This window comes from Necator americanus, chromosome V (genome assembly GCF_031761385.1).
Source record: "Necator americanus strain Aroian chromosome V, whole genome shotgun sequence".
In the NCBI taxonomy this organism is placed as follows: domain Eukaryota; kingdom Metazoa; phylum Nematoda; class Chromadorea; order Rhabditida; family Ancylostomatidae; genus Necator; species Necator americanus.
In genome coordinates this window covers 30,730,571-30,750,243 of record NC_087375.1, presented here as the reverse complement: position 1 = coordinate 30,750,243, position 19,673 = coordinate 30,730,571, and the positions used below count along the sequence as shown (strand labels likewise).

The following is a 19,673-nucleotide window of genomic DNA, read 5'->3' as shown; positions in this document are numbered from 1 at the left end:
CAACTTCCACATAGGATTGATAAATATTAAAACACTTTTATTCATTTAATGGCTGAAGTAACGAGTGAATGAGCATGAGATTCCTCAAACAAGCTGTCCCATAAATAGCGGATTATTGTTTTTGGTAAGAACGAAAATAAATGGATGGTCTGCTATGAATTGTTTTGGTTGTTCAAGCGTCAAAGACATAGGGCAGACCTTAAAGATTGTAGTCGCAGCTGCAGTAGTTCCATCTTCGTCAACCTGGAATAGTCTCTCTCGCACAGTATAAACTTCTAGATACGGTGAGGTTAGGCTGGAGTACTCCTTTCTTACTTACACGTTTGAGCGCACATTTTCTACATTTATTTAATGTTGTCAGCTCGGGCTGATCTATCGGCACGTAGTGTTAAAAAATGTTCCGCTCACATATGCTTTGCCTTACATCTTGTTAGTTGGGACTTTTTTTTCAAGGTCTTCAAACTGACGGTACATACATTCTTCTTGAGAAGCCTGGACTTTAAATTAGGACTACGCAGACTGAACTTTTAATTCGGACTGCGAAGTCGCTCATTCCCTTTTAGGAGGTCCAATGACGTTATTCTAAGTACATTAAGGACAATTTCCGGTTGAATCAAACTACCACCAACCTTTATTTCCACAGTTCTGTCAAGAAAAAAATATTCTTATTGAGCTTGGGCTAACGTCTTGAGATTAGTCATTAAGTCGTATATTGTGTAGTTGTATCTACGAGCAGAACAACAATCTATATGCACTTTACATTTACGAGAGCCAAATGGATATATAGTTCCACTCAGCAACAGTTAAGTTGTATGAATTAAATAAAGAGAAAGCCTACAGTGAAAGGGCAAAGAAGCTAGACACTGCTGGAACCGTACCTTTACGAGCCCTTGAATAGCATAGTTGAAATTTACCTCAATCATAGCCTTATGTGCTGCCTCGGAGATCTTCAGAGGTGTTGACGTGGTGATACCGCTCAAGTCAGCCTTGTCGCTGAACATCTCGGTGACGCCCATCTGCATTAGCGCTTCTTTCAGTTTAAAATCGGTTTCTATCTTCATTTTTGGGATGGTCAACTAAACGAATCATCTATAGCTTTCCCCTCTAATATCTCCTGCTGTACCACCACGAGTGTACCGAGATATAGGTATTCTCCAATTTGGATAACATCTCCTGAATTTTTGCTCCGTCAATAGTCTTTAGCAGTTCGCCAAGTCCAAATCTGAAAAACCACTAGGATAAAATTAAATTTTGGAAGGAACGCTGGGGGATTTGGAAATGCTTATGTACAATTTTCAGGCTTTTCCACGCAGAGTTGGATACCTGTTGCATGGAAAGAGTGTTCATCGATTAGGTTGTGATGCGCGTAACAGGTCCGACATCTTATTTTGATTGTTCACGGTATATCTAGCAGAGTAAAAATATGAGGCACGGCGAAGTTCTGTGAGCGGTGGCGTTCGAAGCGGTGCGACGGAGCGCCGCGGCTAGGATCGAGTGGGGACCTTTCCACCAACGTTCGTTGCTCCAGTTCGCGATGATCCCACCTCAATTCCAACCACTATTTTCGCCACGCCGCTCCGGGCTTCTAAGTTATAAGAATTTCAAGGCCGGAAACACCTTACATTTGCAGGATTTTGATCCTTTCCGGACTTAAAATAAGCCTCCTCCACTGGCTACAAAGCAAGAGATTTTAACGTCAGTGAAAATATGTTAGCTTAAGCCGCAGCTACGAAACACAGTTTCAGCTGTCTAGACCTTTCTAAGAAACAGTTAGTCTAGAACTATTATAGAGAAAAAATTTTGTTCCGTGGTTCTTCCACAGCCGTAAATCTCGCCACGCCTTTCCAAAGTGTATTCCCACTGAAAATTCATGCCTCGCAACTACCTCTTTTTTGGCAGGAAAATATTGAACGCATATGCAGTGTCTTTGTACTGCAACGACAACAGTTGAATGTCTTCATCCTCAGCGTAGTATCTGTGTTCTTCAAAATCGTTCATGAATTCCATCTAAAATACTTTCTTTCTTCAAGAGAAAGCAAAATTCTTGTGCGCCTAAGCGCCTGACCTCCCTCTGCTTGTCTTCTGCACTGAAGAACATTTGTTTTGTGTTACCACTACCATCAAATTTATGAACCCACTCGGCAGTGAAGTAGATAGCATTGACGATTAATGAAAAAGCATCTGACAACACAAGGAATTTGAAGTCTCAGTGAAATCTCCTGTAAAAAATAACTTGTACTACCTCTAACAGTATCTGCGTTCACAATATCGTGGATTTTGCCCTCCGTTGTTGTGCTCACAAACTCGTCGATAATCTGGAAAAGAAAACATACTGTAACCTTCTGCTGCACATCATATATATATATATATATATATAAATAATATATATATATATATATATATATATATATATATACCAGTCCCAACGTCCGGCTAAAGCCGGACTTCAGACCTTCTGTGGTGTTCGCTTCGCTCCCTTTCACTAATCAAAGAAAATTAACAGTAGTGGCATTTTCTGTAAAATTGGGCTTGTGTATCTCCAACAATCTTTCTTCTTTTTCTATGACTAAAGCGGAAGATTTCATAGTCTTCTTTCTCAACGCGTCAGTTCTACATTTGGAGAACATTCGAAGTTCAGCTTCAAACACTCTTTATCAATATATTATAGACAAAATTTAGAAGTATCACGCGAAATATGGGTTTTCCTCTGTTTTCTATAAACAGATATCAAAGAACGATATTTTGCCATGAAATGACGTGAAAGACATCATCCTACTGACAAAGATAACGTTCTACGTCAGTTCACATAAACATCTTGCTTCTATTTAAGCAGCCGTTTGCATGCAGGTTTAAACTTTCTGAGAACGGCATGCTACCAACTTGAGGCGAACGAAGAAGCAAATAGACACTCGGAGGGGTCGTAAAGGTGAAAAGCAAAGCGCCCAGTCGCCACGGATATGAAACGGCTGCAGCAATCTATCTTTTGCGTCTTGCACACAAAGTTATCACGCACCATTTCGACGCACTACCTTCTAGAGGTGTCTGGCGCCGGCGCACCAATACGATACCGGTGGACCCGTCGTACCCCCTTCTATGGGTATCTGGGACCGGTGGACCTGTCGCACCCGCTTCTATAGATATCTGGTGCCGGCGCACCAACCCGACGCCGGTGGACCCGTCGTACCCCCTTTTTTCTCCCCCCCCCCCCCCTTATAATAATCCCTTCCCCCGAAAGACCCGTCGTACCCCCTTCTATGGGTACCTGGGACCGGTGGACCTGTCGCACCCGCTTCTATAGATATCTGGCGCCGGCGCACCAACCCGACGCCGGTGGACCCATCGCACCCCCCTTTTTGAATTTCGTGACTGACACACACGTGACAGAATAAGCCCGTTATTATATATCATGATATATATATATCCACCCTCCCTCACTAGCCGGTTAGTCGTGAGGCTACGTTGGTTTTGGTCTCCGTTTTGCCCCTATCCGCGGGTGGCGGATAGGGGCAAATCGAGGACCAAAAGCGACCTTCTGCTTCCCTAGAGACGAGGGTGGATCGAGAGTATGGACTCCCTGTTTCTGCTGAGCCAGGACTTACTCATGACATCCTTGTATCCCGCACGTCGGTTCGGCCAAAACCCTGCAATCAAGTGACTGGGAGGTGCAAAGGAGGCGGTTTGGAGTCGCCTCCAACAAGTTAATTCCATATGTCCACTCCGGTAAAACGGAAGTTCTTCCAGAAACTCATGGGACTAGAGGCTTGCAATCTGCCCATGAGTTTTGAGATTTTTTTGTATGTCACAGTAATCGAAAAGAGTCTCCTGATTCCGAAGGAAAGCCTGGTACGGTAGCGGCAGGCAGGACGGGGTTGCAGGAGTCATATTGGCTACCGAAACGGAAAGGACTAGGATGGCGATCTGTACTTATAACGCACGTGCGCTTGGATCGGAAGCGGCCATCGAAGATCTGATGATGCAAGCCAAGAAGATCAAGTACGACTTCATCGGACTGACGGACGTCACACTCTCAACGCCGTATATGAAACTGGAGAAGAACTGTTCTTAGGAACATGCGACAGTAGAGGTGTTGGTGGAGTTGACGTCTTCGTCAACACGAGTATGGCAAAGAACATCGACTCTTTCGAACAACTTACGACCCGAATCGGACGTCTGCGGATGAGAAGATGTGGCCCAACACCAGCTTTGACTATCTTCGTCGCTTACGCTCCAACATCAAGCTACGATTGAGAAGAAGTCGAAGCTTTTAATATGGACCTGGAGAAGTTCTACCGAGAAGATCATGCCTTCTACAAGGTCATAATTGACGATTTCAACGCCAAAGTTGGCCCAAGAAGAATACTGGAGGAACTTTACATCGGGACCCACGACCTACTATGGAACGACCAGGGGGAGAGGCTCTCCGAGTTCATCACGACGACTAAGACCATCCATGTGTCTAATTCAGTTGTTGTGCGGCGGTTAAATGTTTTTTTTTGCGTCTATTCGCTGAACTCCGGCCTTCTCTGCCATTTTGTCTTATGGATTTGCAGTTTCCAGTACATTTCACATTATCATTATCGATATCATCATTATCGATGGATATTCTCTGAGCATTTGGAGACGTCTCTTTCCTCTCCTATCTTTTCTTCTCTTTCCGAGCTCATTCTGAGCTGCCTCAATTTAAACATCCATGGGAACTCGCAATTCCAGAAGCCCTCCTCTCCGCGCTGGACGTCGGAGTCACCCGCTGGAGGGCACCATAATGAAATAAACCACATCATCGTTAATAAAAGGCTCTGCCTGATGGACGTCGCTGTTGTACCAAAGTTCTATCGGACCATCGCCTCCTCCCAGGAAGATTGTCTTTCACAAGAAGAGCAGAGAAACCCGCCAAGTTCAGGGAGAGGAATCCCAGAGCTATCATCGACTAGGATCTCTTCGCTACGCTAGCCGGCTTTTGGGAAGATTCCGCAATGGACAACATCGACGAGGAATATGACCAGCTCGTTGAACACCTTCGCGAGTGCGCGAAGAAGGCTGGGAGTTTCAAAACCACCAAGAGACGCCTGTCTCTTGAAACTCTTGAGCTGATACGCCAGCGTGGAGCAGCACGAGCCGCAGGGAACCAAGAACTCACGTCCGAGCTCACAAGGCTTTGCAGAGAAGCGATAAAGAAAGACCTTAAAGAGAGAAGAGGCGGAGAAAAGTATCCGCTATGCCCGTAGAGACTTCGCCACTCGCAAGATAAGGATGATTGCTCTCCGGAAGGGAACAACTATTGCATCGAGAAGAGGGATGGAGAAAATCATCTACGACTTCTACTCTGATCTCTTCGGCAACCATGTCCACTTGCCCATCTGAGGGAAGACGGACAAGTCATTCCAGAGGTTCTCCCGTCCGAAATACGACATGTTATCACGTCCGTAAGAAATCGTACTGCACCCGGTCCCGACAGAATAAGACCAGAACACCTGAAGAACCTTCCGCCAGTACTCATCAACACCCTGGGGAGGCTCTTTACACGTTACCTTTCGGAATGCAAGGTTCCTAAACAGTGGAAAAACAGCAAGACCGTTTTGTTGTATAAAAAGGGAGATCCACATGACATCGACAACTATCGCCCAATCTGCTTACTGTCAGTTATGTACAAGCTCTTTACAAGAGTGATCCTTAATAGGATTGAAAAAGTCTTGGATGAAGAACAGCCATGCAACCAAACAGGGCTTCGGAAAGGATTCAGCACGATTGACCACACTCACACTGACGAGAGTACAAGACGCCGCTCTGTCTCACCTTCATCGAATTGGAGAAGGCCTTCGACTCAGTTGAGACGGAAGCGGTCGTGGAAGCCTTGGACAAGCAAGGCGTCCCTACTGAGTACATAAAGGCACGTCGAGAGTTATGCGGTAACTTCACGACCGGAATTTCGCCATTCTACAAGAGTATAATCATTGACGTGAAGAGGGGTCCGATAGGGTGATACAGTCTCACCCAAGATATTCACAGCCACCCTCGAGAACGCTATGCGAAAGTTGGAATGGGACGACATGGGAGTGAAAGTTGGTGATTGGCGGCTACACCATTTGCGCTTTGCTGATGACATCGTACTGATAGCACTGAGCATCAGCCAAGCGGAACGAATGCTGACCGATTTCGACGAAACATGTGGATGCATCGATCTTCAGCTGAATCTACAAAAGACGAAGTTCATCAACGTATCCGAATGCACTAGCTACGTTTATCTGAGTCGAGAATTAAACATGATGAACGACCTGAACCCCGAGCTGGGCAGGAGGAGACGAGCGGCTTGGAGAGCGTATAAAAGCATCAAGGAAGTAGTGAAGAAGACCAGGAACACCCGGCTCACCTCGTCAGCACCACCGTACTACCTGCTTTGACCTATGCTTCGGAAACTTAAGCATTTCGCAAGCAGGAAGAAAACGCGGTGAGCGTCATTGAACGCGCATTTGAGAGAGTGATGTTAGGAGTATCCCGTTTCACGCAAGTGAGGAACGGGATTCGAGTTCTCTCCTACGTCGGCGAAGATTAGAGACGCCTCCGCGTTTGCCAAGGAAAGTAAAATAAGGTGGGCCAGAGACGTGATGCGCTTTAACGACAACCATTGCACCAGAACCGTGAGCAAGTGGGTATTAAGCGTACTAAACCGACCCGATGGTAAGATTTCTTCACGAAGTCCTTTAAAGGAAATTATGATGCTCTTCGTGACCCACGCGAAGGGAGGAACCACTGGGCTACTCTGGCACGCGATCGGGACAAATGGAAGAATTACTGGCGCTTGCTCGACCAGTTTGAAGATCAACGGGAGTCAAGGTGATATATATATATATATATATATATATATATATATATAATTAATCTCGGGTGTGGCGCAGTCGGTTAGAGGTCCATTGTAGCCACACGGTCGAGGGTTCGAATCCGCCCTAGTGCTCACCAAGCCTTTCATCCTTGCGGGGTCGATAAATTGGCACCAGACTTGTCTGGGAGGATAAAAACACTGACTTGATCATCGGCTGGCCCCCGCAAGTCATTGTATAGGCCAGCACGCGTTCCAAAACCTCAACGATTACGAATTCCAGTAAAACGCGTTGGCGCATCCCAAGTGGATTGATACGCCAGCGACTTTACTTATAACTTATCACTAATGCATTGAAATTTCTTCTATTGTATGCAGTATCGCTCGTGATAGAGTCGCGCGACGGAGTTTTATGGTTTTGGACGAGTTTCAGCGTGGTCAACTGTGTTCACACAAAAAATGCTTGATTTTGTCAACCTTCGTTGAGAAATACATACCCTCTTGATTAATTGTACGAGATTTGTAGCATCAGCTGGTGCATCAGGAGACGTTCACGTGACATGTTCATCTATATGTGTTCCGTGATGTATAAACAGCTCATTTGAATAAACAGCTCTGAGCTCGTTCACATGGCTCTATCCCTATCTTGGTTTGGCTGTCTTTTGCGAAGGCTGTCGTTATCTTTGCATGAATCATTACCGCACTTCTCACTTTCCCTCGAAATTAACAGAATTAATTAATTAAAGTCAAAAGAATGCTACGTACATAGCTTGTCTAGCGTAAATTTCGTTTCGTTTTCACATCGAGTCAGAAAGAATCATTGTCATCAATCGATAGATTGCCGAACGCCGACGAGAGTAGAGTATGTTCACACCGTCGCAAAGTGAATTAAAAAACCAGGAAAAATGATCAGATATTCGCTGGGCAGAGGTGGCGAGGCAGAGGTGGCATACGAATGAATGAAAAAATCTCCAAAAATTACCTTCGCAGTCTCATCTGCTTTGCTAAAATCGTGACGTTCCACTTTCGCCGAGTACTTCTTAGCGACCGTATCCTCGTAGTCCTTCTCGATTTCAAATTTGTTGCTGTGAAAAAAGAATTTTCGTCGAGGGTGAAGATTCAGAAACTAGCCATTGAATCTATAAAATTGATCTGTTACGTTCAAGAGCAGTACTCGAGAGTCTTTTGATGAATTCGGGAAATTTCTATGGGTTGGTCAACTTTCCAAGGATAACATCATCTAATTATGAATTCGGTAGTCGTTTGAGGCGGCGTAGAACTAGGCAAAGTCGAGTAATGGGCAGAATTAAACAAATTATACTCGGAATTGATTTCTCCCTCACCTTTTAAGCCATGTTTGGCCTTTCCCTCTAATGGTACATTATTTAGTATTAAAACCTTCTGGAATTCTGGAAAGGAATTCCCGTTGGTTGAGGATCAAATGATACTGATGAGGATATCGGCTATTTGTACGTTATGAAAAAATACAGGTTCTTAACAGTTGGATAATTGTGACAATTGACTCACTTTTCCACTCAAGTTGCCAAACAGTTCTTGTATAAATACTGGTTTGAAAAACGGACCAGGAATAAGACAGTAACTTTCCGACTTTTGCTGATCTTTAAAAATGAAGAGGGTGCGGAAATCACCAGGCTTTTTCAGCACTGAATTTAGAATATTAGGAGAAAAGAAATGCAACGTACTCTAAGTAGAATCCATTTGCTATCCTACATTGCACTCCATCAGTGGCTTTTAGAACGGATTCCGATAGTTCTGAATAATAGTCAAGGGTTTGTTCATCGGACGCAGCTGAACAGATAAATTTCTGCAGATTTTTTTCTCTGAAATTATTTGTGATGCACATCGTGATATTATTTCAATGATCTGTTCTCTGGTATTTCCCTTTGCACCAGCCTGGACCATGGCGAGTGCGAAAGTCACTGAAAGAGGCGATACAACGACGGGCTCATCGGCTGAGGCGTGTCGAAGCATGCCGAGTCCGAAATCCGTCTGTGCAGTCAGGAGCATCCTAAATGTACATTCGTTAGGAAAGTAGTGTGCTCAACTTAGCTTGCAGTTTGGTTTAAATATGGAACGTGTTCCATAAATGTACATATACGTACTGTTACTCTATAGTTGTACACTATTTCTACTAATTCTTATACTATTTCTACTAATTCTATCTATTATGTATGTAACAACAACTACAAGCACTTTCTAACGGTGTATGCGTAATTAACCAGCAAACTCAGTTCCGCAAAGAAATATCTGCTATAACATCTTCCTGCATCACTGAATAGCAAGCCGTTTACCGATCTGTCAAAGGATCAACATTGCATCAACTTAATTTTAAAATAAATTTAGGGGGGGAAAAAGTTCGAGTTGAAGCTTAATTAAAAAAACGTTTTACACAGGTATAAGTGATGAAATTTGAAAAAACTTTTTTTTTTTTATTTTTTTTTTTTTTTTTTTTTTTTTTTTTTTTTTTTTTTTTAAAAATTTTAATTTTTTTAAAAAAAAAAAAAAATAATTTTTTTTTTTTTTTTTTTTTTTTTTAAAAAAAAAAATGGGGGGGGGAAAAAATTTTAAAAAAATAAAGGGAAGGGAAAAGGGGAAAAAAAAAAGATAAATTGGGGGGAGGGGGTATTTTTTTTTTAAGGGGTTTAAAAATAAAATTGGTTTTTTTTTTTTGGGGGGGTTGTTCGCCGTTTACCGATCTGTCAAAGATCTTGCATCACAGGGAAGCTTATTTTGAGAAATTTAGGAATGCTCCATCGGATTGAAATTGTGAAATGTTCAAGGAGAGTGAACACTCAAGCAGATGCTGCCGGCCATTAACTTATTTGTTAGTTTTTCAAGCCTCGAACAACATAACGGGTTCAAACTATTTCTAGACCTTTTGTAAGAAAAAAAGGAAAATATATTGAATCAATAAGCCTCACATACCTTTCAGTTGTATCAGACATTTTGAGGAACTGACGATTGCCGAGAAAATCAGCTAAAATGAGGGAATGATGCAGAAAGTCGTAAATGAGTCATACATACACAGGTACGTCTATCGATTAGGGCAGAAACTTGCGTACTGCTTCCGAGAAAGATTGATAAGTATTATTTAAGTGAACGGAAACCATCACTCCATGAATCTGGCGTGTTGTAGATTTCCGATGGCCAAAGACTATAGGGGAGCGAAGATAGCAAAAACGGGTGGGATCTCGCTCATCTTTCCCTACATCACTGCAAACAGACAGCTTCGGAATGCGGTTCCTTACAATGTCCTCTATTGCAACGCGCCACCCTTGGGCCTTGTTCCTGCCAGCGATTCGTGAAATGAAATGAATTGCTTATCGGGGCGTTCGAATGCATTTTGGACGAATCGCAGGAGGAGGCGGGACGCAAGGGTGGAGCGTTGCAATAGAGGACATTGTAAGGAACCGCATTCCGAAACAGTCTGTTTACAGTGGTCCAGGGAGAGATGAGCGAGATCCCACACAATCTACGCTTCCATATTTCTTTGGCTCTCGGAGGTTCATACCACGTTATATTCGTAGGATGATGCCTTCAACCTAGAATGCGACAATTACGTGGATTCTCGCGAGATCTGGTCCCCTACGATAGAGGTAGATCTGTACCTACATTTTGCCTAAGTTTATGTCAAAGAATGGGAAAGCAGTACATAAGAGCAAGGAAAATCGGAGTTCTCCTCAGAGCTAGCTAATGGTACACAAGTTTAACCAGCGATTTGTTCAAAACAACGTGGGAAGATTGAGATTGGAAATATCAGTGACAAAAAACTCGTCGATATTTATTTTGCCTCTTTGACATAGCATAGCTGGTTTCTTATATGACTCTTCTTATATATCTATATCTTCTTATATGACTTGTGGTTGGGAAATTCTACCTTTTTTATTCTAAGATTGAACGAAAAGAAGTTCTATTATCAGACAGAGCAGACTTTTGTTTAGATGAGAGAAATGTTGCATGGAATTTGTAAATAAACTAAAACGTGAATGTCCACTCTAGAGAATGATGAGTAGAACATAGATAATATTTATTTGTCCCTATAGAATACTCGATCTGACTTCAAGATATGGAATGGATTTGGAATTTCCCAATTTTGAAGATATAGAGGAAATTTAGATTAGCAATGAAGTGTTTGTGATAATGTGGCCATAAATTTTTGCAGTTTTGATGTGTTTGTTTCAACCTTTAGACTATTACCACTATCGTATCTTTGAAATAGTTAACCCACGAGTTTTTTTTTTTGAAAATACACAACTATGGTCGGTCACAAATATGCATAACCATCGTTTTACAATTCTTTTGTTTTTGAGGGTTTTGTGAGTTGACGCTTTCGTTTTGTGAATGCTGGTACTGTATAGAAATACGGTGATCTCTCAGACAGCCTTAGAAACTCCGTGTTCCACAATAATGATTCAATTGAGGTGTTCATCATCAGTATGAAGACCGCTGCATTCGAAAAACAATACATGGAAACAATCAAAACTGTCCAGTAATTCTAATTCACTATGAATCAATTATTCAGTCATATCTGGCATTTTAAACAGTCCTTCTTTCGAAAGCCAAATAGAGTTTTGAAATATATTTAGGGAAGTGACTCGAGGTGGAATAGCAAGAATATTTCTCTTTCAAAATGCACGGCATTGATGCCTCAACTGAAAACGAACGAATGGCAACGGCAAACAGTGAGTCAACATGTCCTTTCGCGGTGATAACACACTTTTTTTTAATCTTTTTTTAGCGATTCAACACTTATTGCGATAGCACAGTGCTGTGGGGGACCACGGTGGCAGAGTGAAATCGAAAACATAGCGTTGAAACCATGGAAACATTTTCAGATTTCTGGTTCCGAATGGCTGAATACTCCACTAATTATAATACGTTGATCCATTAATTAATGCGTAGGTTCACGTTTTTCAGTTCTTTATTACAAAAAAGTAATCTTCTCATCGTTTTCTTGAAAATGGAAATGCATGCGTACTTCCCAAAAAAAGAACTGCCGCTGTCGGAAATTCTCTGATATTTGATTCGCTTTTGCATGGAATAGTAGAGTTAAGTTTCTAAATGAGATGAGAATGTGAAAAGGAAAAGGAAAAGTTGAGTATTTCGTGTGGAAGAGCAGTTCAACATCGTTTCAGTAGTGTGCGTATGAGGCGGTATCGATTTTCGCATCAAAAGTGCGTTTTTTGTCTTCTGAACGAACTGCTACGCAACGGCGCAGCCTGCCGAAGGTTGTCATTGGCGATAGCACTTTGTATCGCTTTAGCGCATGCTTCAAAATAAAGCATAATAGGTTCGTGCAAATGTTTTGGCTTTTTCGGACCAACAACTTTGAACCATCACATTAAACAGGCTCAATCAAAATATGCAATCAACACGTTTTCGCCAAAAAAAATCTATCTATTCCGGTATAGTAAGGAACTGTAATTCTGAAATTGATAAACTTTTGGAAGGATTATTTTGCATTCTGCTATTTGTGGAAGTGTAATCCTCGCAAAAAGCTGTCCAAGTCCGGGAATCTGTAGTCAGAGACAGGTCAAATGAATATGGAGGATGAGGCAATACTTCGCAACTCAATTTGCCTAATTTTTTGAGCGTTGATTGTGCGACGCCTGCTCGCACGTGGTCGTGAAGGAAGACTGGATCATTTCTGTTGAGCAGTGCCGGCTATATGTGTTGCAATTTCGTTGGATCCTTTCAATTTGTTGAGTATTCGTCTCAGACGTAATGGTGTCATCGAGTTTTATAAAGCTGCTGCCTGGCTGACTGGCAGCAACAAACCAAACAGTAACAATGACTGTTTTTGGGCAATTTCGGTTTTGGAAAATCTTTGGGGCCCTCATCACAGCTTAACCACTTATCTTATCGCATTTCCGATTATCGTACACAATCCGCTTTTCGTCCAATCTAACGATATGGTCTTGAAGTGGCTTGTTACTGTTGCATAGAATAAGGGAAAACAGCACTTGAAGCAACACATCGGCTAGCGCTTACCTCATCTGCTGAAATTTCGTAACGTAGCAGACTACCACGTACCAGAACTATGAATCACAAAAGTTTTTTAGAGAGTTGTACTGTAGTTTAGCAGTTTCACGAAGCAAACCATCCTCTACGAAACACCCAGCTGACTATGCTTCTAAATTTTTTTTGGGTCCAATTATTATTAATGTTTATTCCAAGATACCAAGATCCGCACGAGTCCCGCAACTGGGGTCAGCGTTCATTGCTAAAATCACATCCAAATCGCGCGCAAATGCTGGATAACTGCTATTCGTCCATTCTAATTTTATTTTTCGAAGATTTTCTAAGTGCTACATGACCTACTTCACCAGAGGAGGGGGGGGAATGGAAGTAGAGTGAGGGTGGAAATGGCTAGAATATATTACTTTCTCCTTAGTACTACTCTTAATTTGATTTCTCGATTATTGACTGGGTTAGGCGATCTTTCTACACGTAGAACCACTTGTGACCACTTCTGTGCTGCCTTTTAGCGTTCACAGGTATGGCGTATCAAAGGCAGACGATCTGCGTAGCATTAAGTCGAATTAATTAATTCAAATTAATTCGAAAATAAAACGTCAAAAATATTTGAGTTGCAAACCGTTTCTTCCAAATAGGTGCTTCAATGGCATAAAATGTGAAGATTATTTTTCTCAAAAGTTCCATTTTCTTCACCTATAGCAATCACATTCAAAGTTTCTTTTTATTTGAAGCTCTTCTTCACCTTTTCCTCTCTCCAACTGTTAAAATTAGAGATGCTTCACTTAAAATTACTGGGTAGTATTAAACTAAGCTTGATTTATCGTTTAAAATGCGCTGAACTGTCAGCTGGGAACGAAATTTGCCTTAAATTGAATTCACGAGTAACTTATGCATTTGACACCCTCAATTTCTCCAAGATAATTTCTAAATCTTTTTAATGTTTTTTCTTCACTAGTATGGTGATTCTAGAAAAAGAATTGACCAAAGAAGCACGGTCTATTTCTTGCATCATTACTTCCTGACGGTCGATTTTGTTATTGAACGCTCCAGGCTTCCGTTAAACTCAAAAACTGCTCCAATTTAGCAAAACAGGTAACCACGAAGAATTTGTTGTATACCTTTGGTTCCGTTAATGGTGGAATTTTGTGCTTCTGCATGAATTGTCCCAAAAATGATGGATTTTTATCTTTTTGAAGGAACAAATATAAAATGATGATAGGCCACATAGCTTTATGCCCGGTCACTCCACTGGTTATCACGGCCTCTGTCAATGCGACAGTTGCAGTGATTGCCTCGCCCTCGCTAATTCTGGCGAAAGGATTTTAAATGTTAAAAAAAAGAATTGGCGGAACGTATCCTTCAATAACTGAGATGAATACAATGAGATATCAACCAATGATGTTGTCTTCTGCATTGTTCACAGCATGTGCCCAAAGACCCAAGAACTTTTTTTTTCGATCCCGGCTGCCCAGAACTCTAGCTGTTGCGGGCCGTGAAGTTGGGACCTCGTTTTTGAGTATTCGCAATTTGAATTTGTTTTCGCGAAGGTGATGCTCCAGAGCAACAAGTTGTATTCGATACGAGCCAGGCCATGGAGATTGGAATGGGCATCATCATAAAGTAGTTGCACTTCGGGCGTTTTTGGCGAATAGCGTCTGCAACTTGCAAAGCTGTGTGGCGTACACAGCGGTGTTCACCACAAATCCGGCAGAGGAGTAGGTATCCAAAGCGGAGTGTTCAGTGAGAATGCCAACAAAAAAAGCAAAATATTTTCTAGTGATGATTAAATTTGACACTTTAGCTCTTTTTGAGATGGTTCTTCGCAGCGCAGCCTATGGCGATGTCGCTTATGATTGACACACAAGACCTCGACTGCAGTGGTGATATCCTTGCTGGGTCGGATTGTATGGGCTGTTGACGATGCTTTTCTGCCCGTATCCTAGTGTAGTCGACAATACACGGGCAGTGGGACTTGTCGTTCCTTTCAAATCACCGCGAATAGTTGATGTTAAATCCAATTGAGCGAACAGAGCGACGTTATTCTTAGAAAATTATTCCTCTTAAGCAGAAGAGCCGACGTCAACAATGACTTGGAAGGTGATAGTCCCCTTGAATGCATTTGAAGTATTGTTGACTGTTGTTTTTTGAACTATGTTGTTCTATGACTGAGAGTGGATGATCGGTTTGAGATGGATTTGGTTAACTGTAGTCATGGTTGCTCTACACTGATAGGCACGCGCTTATATGCCGTTCATAGTAATAGTTTTAGAACCGTACACCATCCTATTATGGAGTCGTTCAGTTCCAGGTTTTCGAAGAATTCTAGAAAAATAAAAGAAAGGAATATTACTCAGCGAATTTTCTTCTCGCCAATATAAACTGTTGGAAAATGCCCTCTTGATGGTGTAACAGAAAATACTGCGAGCTCTATATCCAATTACTGCCTGAACAGAGTGTGTCCTGAATATCAGTTACTAGGGACCAAATCACTTCTCTTTTTGATCGAGAACATCTATCTATATCTTGAAAGCCCCTATTTTATTATTTTCGTCTTCCGTTATTTCACTTGCTACAATGGCTCAAACTAGAGGAATTACGGTGTGCTAGTGTTATACCAAAGTACGTAGACCTTAACTGTTTTAAAGAATTCTCCTTTACACAATCTTTATTGCAGGGCCGCAAGTGCTAGCGTCAAGTTATTCGTAATACGTTCTCAAAGCCTTTTCAAACAAACTGCCCCATGAATAGAGGACTATTATTCTTAGTTAAAATAAAAATAAATGGGTGATCTGCTTTGAATTCTTTCGGCCAATCGAGTCTACCTGAAACAAGGATCATTTCGGAGAATGTAGCTGTAGCTGCTGTAGTTCCTTCCTCATCAACCTGTAACAATTCCTTATTCCATGATCAAGGTGTTTGCGTCGTTGTTTTCACTTTCCTTAGATTTAAATTCTGTTTGACTATATTACACGTGACTAACCTCAATGAGAGTTTTGTGCACAGCACTCGAAACCTTCAATGGCGATGACCTTGTGATTCCTGGTAAATCAGCACTGTCAGAAAACATTTCTGTGACTCCTATTGCCATTAACGCTTCCTTTAGTTTCAAAGTAGTTTCAATCTTCATTCTTGGGATAGAGATCTGAAGGTGAATTCTGGCATCAAAAAAAAAACGGTATGAATAATCCTAAGAACCTTAATTTGCCCACTGATATGTACGTCGACTTTAGCTGCGAGAGGACCCTTCTTATGGCAGCGCCGTTTAGTTTCATTCTGAGTTCGTCTAAAGCAAACCTTAAGGAAAAGCAATAATTCAAGACATCTATTTCTTTCATATATATTCACCTACATACTTTTATTTACTTACCGTTTTCTGGGAAGAAGAATATTGAAAGCGTAGGATGTGTCCAGATAAGGTAATGAGAGCGCTTGCATATCTTCATCCTCTACGTAGTACCGATTCACTTCCTTCTCGTTCATATATTCTATCTGAACTCATAATGTTTTGGCAGTAACGACAGAGAGCCACGAGAAAGGGATACCGACTTGCTTTTGCTTGTTTGCGGAGCTGTGAAAAGTGCCATTTCTGGATGAGCTCCTGTCGAACGCGTTCCACCATTTAGCAGTGAAATAAATAGCGTTAATCATGAGAGAAAAGGTGTCTGAAAATTTCCATTGTACTGTTGAACAAAGATAATTGAATTAAGTAGCAGTTAAAGATCACCTTTTACAGTATCCTCTGTGATAACATCTTTTATCTTACCCTCCGTCACGTCACTTACAAAATTGTTAATTTTCTGTCAATGAAAGTTTTATTTGCATCTTCATTAGTTCAACACCTTTACCTGGGCCGTTAGTTCTGCGCTGCCAAAGTCTAGGGCTTCTACTTTTGCTTCGTAATTTCTAGTGATGGTATCAACGAAATGTTTCTCAATAGAGAACTGCTTGCTGAAAAGAAAGCCGTTAAAGTGAAATTCATTAGAATAAATTGGAGGAACCAAACTCCACAAGATGGGATGTCAAAGGGGAAATTGAGTGAGATTTCACAGAAGTTCAGAAATCAGAAATTGCTGCTGCAACTTGCTTCAGGAAAAACGCATTTGCGATCCTTGTTTGCACTTCATGCTTGGAAGTCAGAACGTTTTTGGAGAGGTTTGAGTAGTAGTTGACGATCATATCATCTGTTGCTCCTGAACTGATTGTAAACCTGAATTTTACTGCACTACTCAAGTTATAAGGGAAGATAAAGTTGCAAATTAAGGTAAAATTAAGAAAGAAAACTCTAACTTCAAAGCAATTTATTTCTCACTTTGATGAATGGGGTAGATTAAGAAAATAGCTAATAGGTTGATGTAAAAGTTCTGTCAGTTTTGTATGGTTGACCGTTATCGTACAATCGTGCAGTTAGGGGAAAAAAACATAATCTGTAAATCCAGCCCAAAAAGTGTCAATATCCAATGGAACCCAGCTCGGAACTGTGTTGCTCAACAATCACCTCGCAGATTCAACGTAGTGGTTGGTCCTAAAAAGACTCCGTTCTGCTTACTCTACATATCTGATGATCAGAGCGGTACCGAACTGTCCGCGAAAAGCGGCTCTTCAGAATGACGTGAGGGTTGTGGAAATACCACCTGCAAACCTCAAGCTTCAGCTGGCACGTAATTTCTAGTGATGGCATCAGCGAACTGTTTCTCAATAAAGAACAGCTTGCTGAAGAGAAAGAAATCATAGGTCACCTTTCATAGTATCCTCCGTGACATCATCTTTTATCTTACCCTCTGTGAAATTGAAGTGAAATTTATAAAAATAAGTTGGAGGGACCAAACTCCACACACTCAGTCTAATACTTAAAGTTTTTCAAAAATATCAAGTCACCGGGTGTGATAACGATAAGGAGGGTAAAAGGGTTCTTATCAATCTTCAACAAATGTTGTTCCTTTGCGTATGGACCTGATACCACAACCTTCAACAAAGATAACGCAGTTCTGTAAAACAAATATCCCAAGAAAAGAGTTAGTTCGAGACCCACCAATATTGGGTCGCAACAGTTCTATCGGAGATGTAAATTATTCATTCAATTCAATAATTTGCTGTGTAGGTGTGCTCGATATTTTTTAGTAATCACATTTGTTCCTTCTTCGTTTTTAGGTGCAAATTTTAGAAGAAATGGAAAATAACGTTAGATGGCCGCGTACCATTTGAAATAACTTGGTTGATTTCTGTCTTTGTCTTCCCTCTTGCACCAGCCTGTACCATAGCAAGAGCGAGTAAGATAGAAATTGGGGAGACGACCAGCTGTTCTGTGATAGGTGATTGTCGGAGCATATTCAAACCAAAATCCATCTCCGCATTTAGAAATGAGCTGAATTACCGTGTTAAAAACAAAAAGTAACTCAAAATTGTCCTAAAAACATATTTATTCTCAACTGGTAACAGTTCGTGTTGAACGAAAGTAAATCATTCGCGCAAGTTCTTCCGATATACTTTCCAAGTATTAAATCCTTACTCGTTGGTGTTCATAGGTGCAACCATCGCGACTGATCTGCTTTGCTAAACCTCCGATGCAACGGAATTTCCTTAGAACCGGTTGATTCGTTATGGTTTTCTTCATCATCTTATCGTCACAGAAGAAATGTTCAGGTCGTTATTTTTTTTAAAAAAATGGACGAACTGCGTATCAAAAAGAAATATTTGATGAGTGTTTCTTCAAATTGAGAGCAATAAACTTTGGGACAAAGTATAAAAGTTGTGGGGTTATAAGAACAAAAATAAGACATTTTAAGGTTTCTGGCACATTTTTACTGATTTCTTAGGACATCAAATAGACTCGAGTAATCCTCAGATGGCTTACAAGAGAAAGGAGAAGCGCTTCAGAAATTCAGGAAGTTTTACTGAACAAAGTTTTTAGCGAGAGGATGTGACCAACCGTTGCTCAAGAGTCAAGAGTCACAGCAAAAAATGAAGGGCATAAGCATGGGCGAGAGTCCTTAATTCGTCCGGATCAATGTCAGGAAATATAGGGATGAAAATGGTGAGATCAAAGAGGAACGCCATGTCAAAAATTAGAATGAAATGAAAACAAATAATTATCCTAATTCGATCACTTTTTGCAGACAAAGTTTAGTTTTCAGTGGAGAAACGTGAAAGTGTGAGCAAAATATTCGAGAAGATGGGACGTTTCTGCGTGGGAAAATAATAAAAACATAGCAGACCCAGCACGGGAATGGTGTTAAACAATTTTTTCAGAGCTGGGCCTCAAAATGCATACAATAAGCGTGTTATGGGAAAACAATCGCGGCATGTAAGGTTCATGCTCATCAGAATTATTGAAACAAACGACAAACGTAAAAAATCAATAAAAGGTGAGAATTCTGTGCTAACTGTCACAACAAAGAGGTCGAAGCATGTCTGGTAAAAATCGTTCGAGGTCCTACTGCTGATTCTAACAACGATCAGTTTCCACTTTTTTAAATATTTTTTTTCTGAAATTTTCGCTTTGCAACTACTAACGGAGACAATTGCTCATATAAAATCGTTCAGAAGACATGCATATGCGATAGATTCTGCTAAGTTTTTATTCCAAATATCGGCGCTGAAAATATGCTATTAAATGGAGGGATGCGGAGTCCTACGACTAACGTATTAGTGGTTAGTCGTGAGCGTTCTTTTCTCAATTTTAAGCATACAACTGCTAACTTTAATTCTCTTCTCATGTACAAAAAAGCGGTATTAAATTGGTAAATTTTGATTTTATTGGTTTTCGTTTTTTCCAAAATTATCCAAAGGCAACCGTACGAACGAAGTGGAGCATTTTTAAGCTTCGTTTCCTTTTTTTTAGCGTTTATTCCAGATGATATCA

At 41.1% G+C, this 19,673-nt stretch overlaps 1 protein-coding gene across 4 annotated transcripts; it reads right to left on the bottom strand.

Moving 5' to 3' along the window:
- Nucleotides 1–84: 84 nt before the first annotated feature.
- Nucleotides 85–18,346, bottom strand: RB195_015706 (uncharacterized protein; the record flags this gene model as incomplete). Of its 4 annotated transcripts, XM_064206548.1 has the most annotated exons (17): nt 85–243; nt 915–1,076; nt 1,138–1,222; nt 1,886–2,007; nt 2,066–2,181; nt 2,243–2,315; nt 7,797–7,899; nt 8,518–8,623; nt 8,677–8,843; nt 9,761–9,812; nt 15,637–15,697; nt 15,795–15,956; nt 16,024–16,108; nt 16,182–16,303; nt 16,361–16,476; nt 18,010–18,176; nt 18,321–18,346. In XM_064206548.1, 17 exons carry the CDS (start codon nt 18,344–18,346, stop codon nt 85–87), a joined length of 1,884 nt encoding a protein of 627 aa, XP_064062426.1. The 4 variants fall into 4 exon arrangements, with proteins under 4 accessions (XP_064062426.1, XP_064062429.1, XP_064062428.1 ...); XM_064206547.1 differs by lacking the exons at nt 9,761–9,812; nt 15,637–15,697; nt 15,795–15,956; ... (3 more) ...; nt 18,010–18,176; nt 18,321–18,346 and having other exon boundaries at nt 8,677–8,842; XM_064206545.1 differs by lacking the exons at nt 85–243; nt 915–1,076; nt 1,138–1,222; ... (6 more) ...; nt 9,761–9,812; nt 15,637–15,697 and adding exons at nt 16,539–16,611; nt 16,660–16,762; nt 16,899–17,004 and having other exon boundaries at nt 15,938–15,956; nt 16,010–16,108.
- Between the last annotated feature and the right edge of the window lie 1,327 nt (nt 18,347–19,673).